Genomic DNA, 11,769 nt, shown 5'->3' with positions numbered 1-11,769 from the left:
TGATGTGGGTACAGGGGCGGTGCAGGCGACGGGGGCACCGTGGTGGGCACCGCGTGGTGCAGGCAGGGGGTGGCAGGGGTGGCCCCAGGAAGGCGCGGGGCACTGCTGGCGGGGTTCATCGTTTTAATGCTGGGAAGACAGGTGGGGCAGGGCGAGCCGGGAGGAGCAGGAGGGGAGGCGAGCACGCCGCGGCTGCACCGGCGAGCGGTGCCAGCGGGGAGCGGGGGGGGCTGGCGGCGTGGCGAGCCCAGCTGCAGCGGTCGGGCTGGAGCCAGGTGCCCCCCACCGCGGCAGCTCGCCAAGGGCAGCACGGGGTGGCGGCAGGCTGGTGGCAGCGGGATGGGGGCTACGGGTGCCCGGGCCGGCGGCGGGGGCTCCTCCGGGGCGGGCTGTGCGGCCGTCCGCAGCGGGAGGAGGGTGCCGAGGCGCGTCCCGGTCCATGGTGGGACCTGCCGGCCTCCTCCCGCCGCGAAGAGCCAGGGTGTGGTGGCGTGGCTAGTGCTTGGCTATGTCCCCCTTCTTGAGGATGATCTGCCGCTGCCAGGGCGCCAGCTTTGTCTCATCGTACCCGAGAGTCCTTAGCTTTTCCGACTGCTCCTTCTCCTTCTCCTCCTCCTCCCGCTTCAGCTTCTCCTGCTCTTTCCTGCTCGGCAGCGGAGGGCACAGGGCGCCGCGGTCACCGGAGCCGCCGGTGCCACCGTGCCACCCGCCTGCCCAGGGAAGGGGCTCGCGGCACTCACCGTTTCTGCTCCCTGTGAAGGTAAAGGGAAGAGCGGGGTTAGCGGAGCCGTGGGGCGGCCGGCCAGCTCAGCGGCCCCCGGCCCCGGCTCACCTCTCCTCCTCCAGCTTCTTGCGCAGGATGTCCCTCCTCCAGGCCGGCATGCTGGCCAGGCGCGCCTCCTCCTCCTTCTCCTGCAACAGAGAGCCGGTCACCGGCACTGCGGGAGCCCACCATCACCGCCGGCACCGCGGGGCAGCGGCGTCGCCCTGGCACGTGGCACCGTGTCCCGCTGGCGGCCGGGCCGAGCCGCACTCGCCAGCACGTGGCCCGCCAACGTGGCCCCTCGCCGGGCGGAGGAAGGAGAGCGCGGTGCGGGCAGCCCTTCGCAGCACACCACAGCTTTATTGCACCGACACGCGGGGGCCCACGCGGCCCCGGCACCGCAAACGCCACGGCAGAGGGAAGCGCAGCCCCGGCGCTGCGCCCCCCGCACAACACACAGCCACAGCACGCGCCACACCGCAACCTCGGCCCCGGGGCCGCACGGACCAGCACCGAGCCCTCCGCCGAGCCGAGCCGCGGCACTGCCAGAGCACACCTGGGCACCGGGTCCTGCCGCCCCCGGCTGCCCCGGGCACAGGCTCCCTGCCACCCTGTGCCGCACCGCTGGCACAGCCCGCAGCATCCTGCCGGGCTCAGGTGTCGGGCAGCTCGGCCTCCTTCTCCTTCCAGAAGGAGAAGCTGCGGTCGATGAAGCGGCAGACGTCCTCCTCGCTGAACTCGCCCAGCTCCGGCACCGGCACCGCTACCCCCTCCCGTCCCGGCGCCGCGGTGGGGGGCTCCGGCAGGCTCTCTGCCGCTGCTGCGGGGCCGTCCCCAAAAAACTCCTGCACGAGGTCCTCGAAGCCGTCGAGCCAGCGGCGGTGGCCAGCCTCAACCCGCTCCAGCGCGGCGCGGTGGAAGCGGCGGACGCAGTGCCAGCTGTGGCTGCCCAGGCGGTCGAACATCTCGTAGCAGAGCAGGTGGCGGAAGCGCCGCTCCTCGGGGCTCAGCGGCATCTCCAGCAGCTGGAAGTAGCCCAGCATGAAGAGGTCGAGGGGGAGGCTGTCGTGGGGCACGGGCGAGCCGCCGACGTGGGGCAGGAAGTGCTGGGGCCAGTAGAGCACCGCGGCACGGCTCAGCCGCCGGACCTGCCGCCCCGGCACCCGGCGGGCGACGCTCCTCCAGCGGGCCAGCAGCCGCCCTGCTGCCGGCCACCGCCTCCCCGGCCGCCACAGCCACTCCTCCCCAGGCGCTGCCGCCAGCGCCCGCTTCCTCCAGTGCTCCAGGAAGAGGACGACGGCGCGCTCCTTGCGAGCCTCGGCGCGCTCCCGTGGGCTGCTCGGCTCCGGGGGGGGCCGGCCAGCTGCGCTGCGGTGCCCCGTCCCGGTACTCCTCCTCCAGGACAGGCTGGCGGGCGCTGCCAGGGGCCTGTGCCCGCTTGGGCTTGGTGACCCTGGGGAGGGCCGTGGGGGCCCCCCCTGAGCCCTCGTAGTTGGCCTTGAGGCTGCGGACGGAGACGCCACAGCCCAGGATCTCGCGCTGGGCGTCGAGCTGGGCGCCGGGGCCACCCGCTGTCCCCCCTGCCCCGGGGCCCTCCCGGCCCCCCGGGGTGGCCGGCGGCGGGTCCTTGTGGGCAAAGGCAAAGCGCTGGGGTTGCCGCACGTCCTCCTCCCGCACCGGCTGCCCGGCGGCTCCTACCTTGCGCCGCTGCTCCTCCTCCTCCTGCATGCGGAGCTGCAGCTTGCGCACCATCACCTGCCGCTTCCACTCGGGGATGGGCCGGCCCTGCTCGTCGTGGCTCGGCACCAGCGCCTCCACCTCCACCGCCGCCCCGGCGCTTGCCACCGGCACCGGCGAGCTCCCGTTCAGCACCGGCTCCGGCGAGCCCCCTGCCAGGCAGCGCGGTGGCCCGGCAGCCTCGGGGGTGGCCGGTGGGGTGGGCGTCCTGGTGGGTGATGGGGAGGACACCGGCGACTCTGCCTGCGGGGTAAGGATGGAGGGCGGGTGGGCGCCTGCCGTGCTGCGCCGCGCCGTGCCACCAGCTCCCTGGCCCCCCCCCGCCACCACCTACGTTGGCCCCTGCCTGGCCGCTGCCAGAGAAGACGGTGGTGAAGCCTTTGCTCTGCGGCGTTGGCTTGAGGCTCTTCCCAGCCTTGATCTCGGCCAGCAGCTCCGAATTGTCACCGGTGGGGGACATCATGTTGAAGGACTTGGTGCCTGGGGGGAGGCAGGGCGGGCAGTCAGGGCCCGCTGCCAGCAGCCCTGTGCCCCCCAGGCTCCCCGCCGGCTCACGGGGCTTGGGGGTGCTGGGGTGGCCACCCCACACCCGGGAGCCCCTGGGACCCCCGTCAGAACAGCACCCCAGCACGCAGCTCACCGGGTGCATAGGAACAGCACCGCAGCACCCGACTCCCTGCGTCCGTGGGACCCCACCGGAGCAACACAGAAGCACACAGCAGCCTGGCACCCAGCTCACAGGGTCCATGGGACCCTGCTGGCGCAGCACCCCGGCACCCAGCTCCTGTGGTCCCAGCACAGCCCCAGCCCCGAGTTCCACCCACCACGCAGCACCGTGGTGTCATAGCAGTGACCCACCTGTGCAGGGATGGGTCCGTGGCTGGTGGCAGCCCCGGCACAGCAGGACGGCCCCATGCCACCTCACCGGGGGCCCTGGACCCCCTACACTCCCCCGCAGCCCCTGGCAGTGACACGCCGACAGCCTGAGCCAGCCCCATTGCCAGCCACGAGCCCCAAGGGCTGCAGGGCACCAGCACTGGGGCACGCCGGTGCCCCCGGGTATGCCCGCGCCGCTGCTCCCACCGCCTGCCCCCCGAGCACCCACCGTCTGTGCCAGCCATGCGCGGGTCCCTAACGGCCCATGGTGCCGTGCCAAGGCAGAGCCCCCTCCACACCGCTGGTGCCCGCAGCTCGCCGTGCCGGGACCAGACGGCTGCGGAGCCTGCAGACCCAGTGGGGCGCACGCGCTGCCATCCAGCGCCAGCTGAGCCCCCCCGGCCCCACGAGCCGGCGCTAATAAAGCGGGCGCCGAGCGGCGGCCGAGCCCGGCGGCTGCAATCAGGAGCGGCCGGTGCGCTCACGTGGCGGGGTCACGTCGGCCGGCTGAGCCCAAACAAAGGCCCTCTGTGTGCAGGGCTGGCGGTGGGGCTGTGGGGGCCGTGGGGGCCCGGCCACCTGCCCGGTGGCTTCAGTAGCCCTGCTCAGCACTCAGGGCACCCCCGTGGCACGCCGTCCTGGCAGCGGGGCAGTGATGGCGCAGTGGGCAGGGGGGCTGTGGCCAGCTGCCAGCCCCGGTGGCCATCGATGCCCGGGGGCTCTGGCACGGGGACGGTGCCAGGTCAGGCCCCTCCAGCCATGCCCCGTGCCGGGGCGCCCCCTCAGCAGGGGAGCGGGGGCCGCGGTACTCACCCTTCATCACCCTGAGCGCCTTTCCTCCTAGGGAGAAGCAGAGGGGCGGCGGCAGAGGAAGGGTTTGGCCACCGCGAGACAAGAGAGAAGAGAAGCGGGCAGCAGTGAGAGCAGGCGGGGGCGGGCGGCGTGGGGGCCCCCGCGCCGGCACCGGAGGAGAGAAGGACAGAGAGGGACAGAGAGGCTGGCGCCGCAGTGCAGCCCACGGGGCAGTGCCCGCGATCGCTCCCGTGCCCACCCCGCGCCCCACCACTTACTTCCCGTGGAGGAGGAGGAGCGGCGGGGGCCGGCGGGGGTCTCGGCCGGCGGGGGCGGCGGCGGGGGTGGCGGGCAGGCGGCGGCGGGCAGCGGCGGGGGCGGCGGCGGGGGCGGCAGCTCGGCGCTGGGCTTGCCCTCCCCGTTGCGCATGGCGTCGGCCGAGATGGGCGATGCCTGGAAGAGAGCGCGGGCGGGCGTCGCGCGGTGCCGGTGCCGCCAGGCCGCGCCGGGGCTGGCGGCACGCGGCCGGGTCTCACCTCCTCGCTGTGTGCCATCCGCTGCGGGCCGGGCTGCTCGGCCGCGCCGTGCCCCAGGTGCTTGTAGTAGTCGCCGGTGCTCGGCTGCTTGCCGAAGTTCCTGGAGCGCCTGGTGGAGTCGGCCCGGCGCAGGCCCTCGGGGCTGCCCTCGCGCGATGCCAGCTGCAACGGGGAGCGCGGCTCAGCGCGGCCGTGCCTGGCCATGGCCGAGGTGGCCGTGGGGCAGGTGCCAGGCTGGGGGGACAGCAGGCACGTGCCGGGGGGGTCTGCTTGGCCCGAGGCCGCCCCAGGGGCTGTGTGCCGGGGCGGCAGTACGCGCCCCCAGCGCCTGGCACCGTGACCCCGTGGCTGGTGCCCGGGGGCCTGGCCGAGCCTCCCCTGGGATAACCCCCTGGGAACAGGAGTGCCAAGACCCGGCCCCGCAGATTACCGGGAGCTTATCCCCCGCGGGGCCGGGGCCCGGCTCCAAACCTCCCCCTGAGCGGGGCTCCTGGGCAGCGCGGCCTCGGCTCACCCCGGCACATACCTCAGCGGCTTTGCGGGTCGCGCTGCCAAGCGCCGGTGCTGTGGGGGGCCGTGCCCGCTGCCCGGGCTTGGGGTGCCATGGCGGCACGGCCCTGCCCCTCGTGCTGGGGGCCCTGCTGTTTGCATTTCCCCGTGTGCCACCTCTGCCCGCGGCATTTGCATGGCGAGCCCCGGCGCTTGCCGCTGCCAGCCCCAGCTAAGTCAACAAGCGCCAGCACAACGCTTCCTGCTCCGGCTGCCGCGGGCGCTGGGCCAAGCCTGGCTCCCGCCCCAGCGCCAGGGTCCGTGCCGCCCAGCCCCGCTGCATGGGGCACCGGCACCGCTCCGGCACCACGCTGGCACACGCCTGCGCCTCCCCGGGACAGCCCGGCTCAGTCGCCCTGGGCAGGGCTGCTCGTTACCCCGTCAGCACTAACGAGCCAGGGCCCGGCACAACGAGCACTGTGGGGTCCTGAGCCCTGCACGGGCCTGGCACTGCTCTGCCAAGACCCCAACCCATGTGCCACCATCCCATGCGGCTCTGGGCTCTGCCATGGCCGGGCGTTGGGCTCCTGTCCCTGGTGGGGTGTCGAGAGCCATGGCAGGGGGTTGGGGCGGCCTCGAGCCCACTGCGTCCCTGAGCCCCCCGCCCACCCGGGGGGCTGCACCCCTCTTACCTGTGCGCACCTGGCTGAGCCCTCTCAGCTCCTGGCAGCGCCGGCTGAGCCACCCGACACCCGCGGCGCGGGCGACACCGGAGCTGGGTGCTCCGGTTACAGCCTGCGCAGCCGCCCACGCCCAGCTCGGCGTGGCGCCGGTGGCACTGCCAGGGCCACGTGGGCACGGCCGTGGTGGCCAGCCACGCACACCGGCCTGCTCGGTGCCAGCAGGCGCCCCAGCCAGCACGACCGTGCCGCGGGGCTGCCCGGTGCTGTGGAGGCACCACAGCATCGCCCGCCCTGGCTGCTGCTTGCACCCCGGCCCCCGGTGCATGCCGGTGTCACAGGCACGTGGCCTCAAGCCAGGGCTGTCCCCTCCCGGTGCCATCAAGCGCCAACAGCTCCCCATGGGGGATCGGTGTCCGGTGGCACATCCCCTCCCCGGGTGGCACGTCCCCTGAGCTGCGGTGACGGGGCCGTACCTCTCGGCGCAGCGCCTGGCTCTCCACGTGCCGCAGGTTGTTCTTGGCCCGCACGTAGATGTCGGCGGTGTGGGGGGTGGCGGGGGGCGCGGGCGCAGGGTAGCCGGGGGGCGGCGGGGGCAGCTGGGCAGGCGGGGCTGGTGGCGGTGGCGGGGGGAAGGCGGGGGGCGGTGGCAGAGGGGGACCCTCGCCTGCTGCCCCCCGGCCCCGCGGCCGCGTCTCGGGGTCCAGCATGTCCATGTACGCCTGCATGTCCGCCAGCGCCGGCTCAGGCACCCCTGCGCAGGGGAGGGGGTCAGGGGGGGCCGGCCCCACGCCCCCCACCCCGCGCCCCCCGGCTCTGCACTCACGGCCGGCGGGGGCCCCCGGGGGGCCACCCCTCTTCTCCCCGGTGCTGGACTGGCTGGAGTGGCAGGAGTCGTAGTTGGAGAGGGTGCTGGCGGGGGAGCCCACTTCGAAGCGCGCCTGGGGTGCCGACGCCGTGGTGTTGGGCGACGACATGCCCGAGTCGGGCTGCCGGAACTCCCCGTCCGCCGAGGGGTCTCGCGACAGCACGCGGTGCTCCACGCTCTGCCGGCACAGCCGCGCGCTCAGGCAGCGGGGTGGGGGCGGCGGGGCCCCGCGTGCTCCCCGTGCCCGGCCCCGGTGTGCCACCGTACCATGTTCTCCACGGTGCGCAGGTACTGGGCGCAGTGGCTGTGGCCGTTGTAGTCGGCGAGGTCGGCTGCCGTGTAGCCGTCCTGGTCGCGGACACTGAGGTCGGCGCCATTCACCACCAGGATCTGGCAGCACTGGGGAGAGGGAGATGTGTGGCAGGGCCGGAGGGAGCCCCCGCCCCGCGCCCCGGTGCCCCGCCAGCGCCGGCACCCACCTCCAGCTCGCCGTTCTCCGCGGCGTCGTGCAGCGGCGTGCCGCCCCAGCCGTCGGCCGTGATCTCCCCGCCGTGCAGCAGCAGCCAGCTCAGCACCTTGGCGTGGCCGCGGCTGGCGGCGAAGTGCATGGCCGTGGCCCCCTCGGCGTCCCGCTCCGACAGGCTCACCGTCGTGAAGCTCATCTGCGTGGGCAGGCGGGCTGAGCGTTGGCACTGCGTGCCCCACGCCGTGCCACCGCACCGTGCCACCACACCGTGCCCAGTCGGCGCTTACCAGCCAGACGATGACGGTGTTGTGGCCCATCTGGGCAGCGGCGTGCAGCGGGGTCATGCCGTCGTGGGTGCGCGTGTGGGGGTCAGCCCCGCAGTCCTGCACCAGGTACTGGACGATCTCCAGGTGGCCCTCCTGGCAGGCGAGGTACAGCGGGGTGGCCCCCGTCTTGGTCTGGGCACTCAGCGTGCTGCAAGCAGGGCACAGCGCCCGTCACCCGTGGCCACCACTGCTGGCAGCGTGCTGGGATGGGGGGGATACGGGACGAGGGGACACGTAGGTCGTAGGGACACGGGGATGTGTGGGACACAAGGGACACGCAGGGGCACAGGGGACGCGCTGGCTGGGGCAGAAAGGGCAGTGGCGGGGCCGGGCAGCGTGTGCTGGGAGCCGTCCACCCCGCTGTCCCCGCTGGGTCCCTGCGCAGCAGCAGGAGGTCCCCGCGCTAATCAGCCCGCTTAGGCTAAGCTCCTTCCGCCGGCTGCGGGGGGACGCGGTAATTTCGCAGTATTTTTAAATAAGCAGCTTAGGCAGCACCGGCCGCGGGGCAGCCGGCAGGGACAGGCCGAACTGCGCCACAGGCTGCCCATCCCCGCTGCCCCCACCAGCCCCAGGGCTGGGCACGGGTGTCCCCCTGCTGCCCTGGCAGGCCTTGGCATCGCCACGTCCCACATCCCACATCCCTGAATCCCGCATCCCGCATCCCCACCCCGCAGGAAGCTGTTTATTAAGCGCTGCATAAAAAAACCCTGTTGAATATTTAAAAAAGGAAGAGCAATAAATACTCTGCTCTGTTATCACAACGATCGCAGGCCCTTAATAATTGATCCCTGTAACCGTGAGACGGGCCACGGCCAGCGCTGGCCACCCGCCACGCCGTGCCGCAGGGCGCCTGCCCCGTGGTGCCGCAGTGCCGGGCTGGCACGCTGCTGGGCGCTCCCCGGGCAGGGGCTGGGGCTGGGGCCGGGGCATGGGGGACAGCGGGGGCACAGGCACGCGTTCAGCCCCTGATTGCCACTAATTGGGAAGGACTAAGCCACTTGGGCAAGTGCTGGTAAACTGCTTTGCCAGATGGCTGCGACCCCATGCCGGGCCACCGGCTGCCGGGGACCCCGCAGGGCCAGTGCAAAGGTGGTCCGGGAGCACCAGCACCCCGCAGCAGCACCTGGGGGTTGGATTTCGTGGCTGTAACGGAGCCTCCGGACAGGCACAGAGCCGGGAGCAGGGCTGGCCCTAAATAATTCAGGAGGAAGGCGGCGACGGCAGCGGAGCAACCCTGGCAAGAAGTGTGAAAGCCAACGCGGGAGGGCTGCCGCCAGCACTGTGCCACACCGGGGCCGACACTGCGGGCACCGAGCTGGAGCCGCGGCCGGGCCGGGGCCGGGCTGTGGGCTGCGGGGGGTTAATCCCCACAGGTGCCCCAGGCTGAGCCGGCACACCTGGGGCAAGGGGATAAAAGGCTGGGGCTGGGGTGGGGCTAGGGCTGCTGTGGCTGGTGAGCAGGGGCAGACGGTGAGTGCCATGGGGACCTCACAGTGGGTTCTGTGGCCCTGCCTGGGGGGAAGGTTAGGGGGGTCTGGGGTCGTGGCACCCAGGGACAGAGGGCTGGTTCACCTCCTGCTGCCTACAGACCCCTTGGGTGCAGGGGGGCCACGCATCCCCTCACATCTGCAGCCCCGAACCTGCCGGGCACGGTGTGGGGTGACAGCGCATCCCCTGGCTCACCCCAGCCAGGGCCAGGGGCTATTTCTAGCAGCCTCTGCCCACTGCAGGAGGTCAGACTGGGGGCCGCCCGATCACCTGCCGCAGCCCTGCGGTGAGGCTTGGCACCCTGTGCCCAGTGGGCTGCTGTACACCGTGCCCCGGGGGACCGGCCGGGTCCTGGTAGCACTTTGGAGGCCAAGCGGGGATGCTGCCGCAGCGGTGCCGGCCAAGCAGGGCTGCCGTGTCCAGCGACGCCCGTGGCCCTGGGCTGGCAGCAAGGTCGCCTGGGGCACAGTGAGCGGCCTGTCCCCGGCAGGCAGCCTAATCCATTTACATAACGGCAGGCGGACAAAGGGCCTGTGTTATCGCCCCGCGCCAGGAGCCCAGCCAGCCAACCCGGCGGCCGGCGGCAATATTTCTGCCAGCGCTCGCCGCTCTCCTCCTCGCCCTTTCTCTTCGGGCCATAAAGAAGGTGCAGCCGGCTGCCCGGCCTGATAACGCTGCCACGTTGCCCTTGGAGCTGGGGGACGAGGGTGGCTGCGGCATCCGTCCCCAGCGCTGGCACCTTGCCTGGTGGCTGGAGGGAGCGATGGGGCGGCAGCGGGCACCCCGCTCCCCACCAGCCCCTCTCCTGTGAGCCCCGGCGCGGAGCCCGTCCCGCCCGCCAGCAGCCGGGGCTGTTACCTTGGGCAGTGTCCCAAGAGGAGGCGCAGGGAAGGGAAATCCCCTTTGGCCGCGGCGTAGTGGACAGGCAGCGCTCCCGTGTCGGTGGCCGCCGTGGGGTCGCTGCCCCCAAAGCGGAGCAGCCAGTCGATCACCTCGTGGTGACCGAAGCGGGCTGCCAGGTGTAGGATGGTGGCACCGGAGTTGTCTGTGTCCTGCGGGAGGAAGCGGGGCGGCCGTCGGCACCGGGGAGCGTGCGCGGGGCTGGGGACGGTGGGCGGCTGTGGGGTGTCCCCCAGCCGGGAGCTGGCCCTGGGCAGGTGGGCTGGCTGGGGCGGGGGTCCCGTCTGCACTGAGGAGGGGACAGGCCCTGGGACAAGGGCTAGCGAGCGCCGCACGAAGCCCCCCTTGTCCTGCCGTGGGGGCTCACCACAGAGCCCCGCCGGGCCGGCCGCCCCCCCCCCACCCGGCGGGGCGCGGGCAGAGCTGGACCCCGTCCCGGGGCTGCCGAAGCTGCTGACCCGTCCCTTTAATCCCCGCTCCCGGCCCCTCCGCCGCCTCCTCTTCCCCCGGCCCGTCACATGCCGCTCGCTGCCGGCCGGCCCGGGACAAGCCGCTTACGGCCCCGCTCCTGCCGTTGTGTAACCGGGGAGGGGCCGGCAGCCCCGCGCACGGCCCCGGAGGACCTGTGCCCCCTCGGGGCTGAGCCCCGCCGGGACGCCGCGGACCCCCGGTCCTGCCCGTGCTGGCCGGGACCCCGGCTCGCCGGCGAAAGAGCAGGGGGGGTCCACGCGTGACCGGCTCCCCGCGGCGGCCACCCACGCGGGGCCGGGGGAAGCCTCCCCGGTTGCCCGCACCCGCGGGGGTCCTGCCCCCACCCCGGTCCCCCCCGCCGCGCCCCCGCTCGCACCTGCACGCCGCAGCCGCCCTGCGTGAGCAGCCACTGGAGACAGGCGAGGTTGCCGGTGGCCGCGGCGTCGTGGGCCGGCGTGGCCCCGTTGCGCGCCCGCGTGTCCCCGCGGAGCGCGGCCTCGCCCGCCAGGTACCGGAGGCAGGCGAGGCGGCCGGCGCGGGCGGCGTGGTGCGCGGGGGAGGCGCCCAGGGCGTCCCGCAGCCCCGGCCGCAGCAGCCCGGCCGCCCGCAGCCCCCGCAGCGCCTCCACGTCGCCCTGCCGCGCCGCCAGCAGCGCCCGCTCCAGCGCCATCCCGGCACCGGCACCGGCGGCGGCACCGGCCGCCGCTTGGCACTGCACGGCGCTGCCTCCCCGACGCCCCCCGGGCCCGACGGCTCCTCCTTCTCCTCCCCCGGGGCCGCCCCTCCGCCCGCCCCGCCCGACGGCACGGCGGCGGCCCGCTGCCGCTGCCCGGGACCCCCGCGCCGCTCCCGCCGGCTCCTGCCAGGACAGCCGGGCTTTGCCGGGCTGCGGCCGGCACCGGGGGCGGCCCAGGGCACCCCAACAGCGGCCCGTGCCCGGCTGCCGCCGCTGGGGAGCTGCTGCCCCCCCCCCCCCGCCCCACGGATGTCCGCTCCCGCCGCCCGCCGAGGCGAGGGGCGATGGGCTCCTCCGGCAGCCCCGACGTGCGCGGGGTCCCGGCAGCACGGGCAGGGCGGGCAGCGGCGGCGGTTACCGGGGCACGGGCAGCGGGCAGCGGGCGGGACGGAGCCCCCCGCCGTCAGCACCGCGGACAGCGGCGGCGCCGCGCGTGCAGCACCGGGGACAGCGGCGCGGCCGCCTCCGCGCCCCGCCCCGCCCCGCCGGCCGGGTAGGGGGCGAGCGGCTGGGGGCGGTTCGCGAGCACCGACCCCGCCGAACGCCCAGCGGTGCCCGGCGGCGGGGTGGCAGAGCCGTGACCCCTCCCGGCCGCCCACCGCGCCCCGCGGGGGCTGCCGGTGAGTGAGCGCTTCTGCCGT

At 74.3% G+C, this 11,769-nt stretch overlaps 2 protein-coding genes across 2 annotated transcripts; both read right to left on the bottom strand.

Annotated features, from left to right (window-relative positions):
- Positions 1 to 118: 118 nt before the first annotated feature.
- Positions 119 to 11,062, bottom strand: LOC137671382 (espin-like). Its single transcript, XM_068414890.1, has 14 exons — positions 10,769 to 11,062; positions 9,880 to 10,073; positions 7,495 to 7,681; positions 7,221 to 7,403; positions 7,009 to 7,140; positions 6,703 to 6,919; positions 6,350 to 6,627; positions 4,705 to 4,866; positions 4,447 to 4,621; positions 2,835 to 2,980; positions 2,462 to 2,743; positions 833 to 912; positions 741 to 752; positions 119 to 643 (listed from the first exon to the last, which is right to left on the bottom strand). The coding sequence occupies exons 1-14, from the start codon at positions 11,060 to 11,062 to the stop codon at positions 496 to 498; spliced, it is 2,490 nt and encodes an 829-aa protein (XP_068270991.1). The 3' UTR covers positions 119 to 495.
- LOC137671125 (espin-like protein) lies at positions 1,417 to 2,425 on the bottom strand (the record flags this gene model as incomplete). The annotated part of the gene is given in 2 exon segments (XM_068414476.1): positions 1,417 to 2,115; positions 2,117 to 2,425. Coding segments are annotated over 2 exon segments (1,008 nt in total), but the record flags the coding sequence as incomplete, so codon positions are not given.
- Positions 11,063 to 11,769: the final 707 nt, after the last annotated feature.

This window comes from Nyctibius grandis, chromosome 17 (genome assembly GCF_013368605.1).
Source record: "Nyctibius grandis isolate bNycGra1 chromosome 17, bNycGra1.pri, whole genome shotgun sequence".
Taxonomy (NCBI): domain Eukaryota; kingdom Metazoa; phylum Chordata; class Aves; order Nyctibiiformes; family Nyctibiidae; genus Nyctibius; species Nyctibius grandis.
Note: the sequence above shows the minus strand (reverse complement) of the source record. Positions and strands in the feature narration are given on the sequence as shown.

Excerpts from the sequence above, each read along its gene's own strand:
- LOC137671382 (XM_068414890.1), bottom strand. The coding sequence starts at position 11,062 with ATGGCGCTGGAGCGGGCGCTGCTGGCGGCGCGGCAGGGCGACGTGGAG. Across the intron at positions 10,074-10,768 it reads AGGGCGGCTGCGGCGTGCAG|GACACAGACAACTCCGGTGC; the intron begins GTGCGAGCGGGG and ends TTCCTCCCGCAG. Across the intron at positions 7,682-9,879 it reads CTCTTGGGACACTGCCCAAG|CACGCTGAGTGCCCAGACCA; the intron begins GTAACAGCCCCG and ends CCCTGCTTGCAG.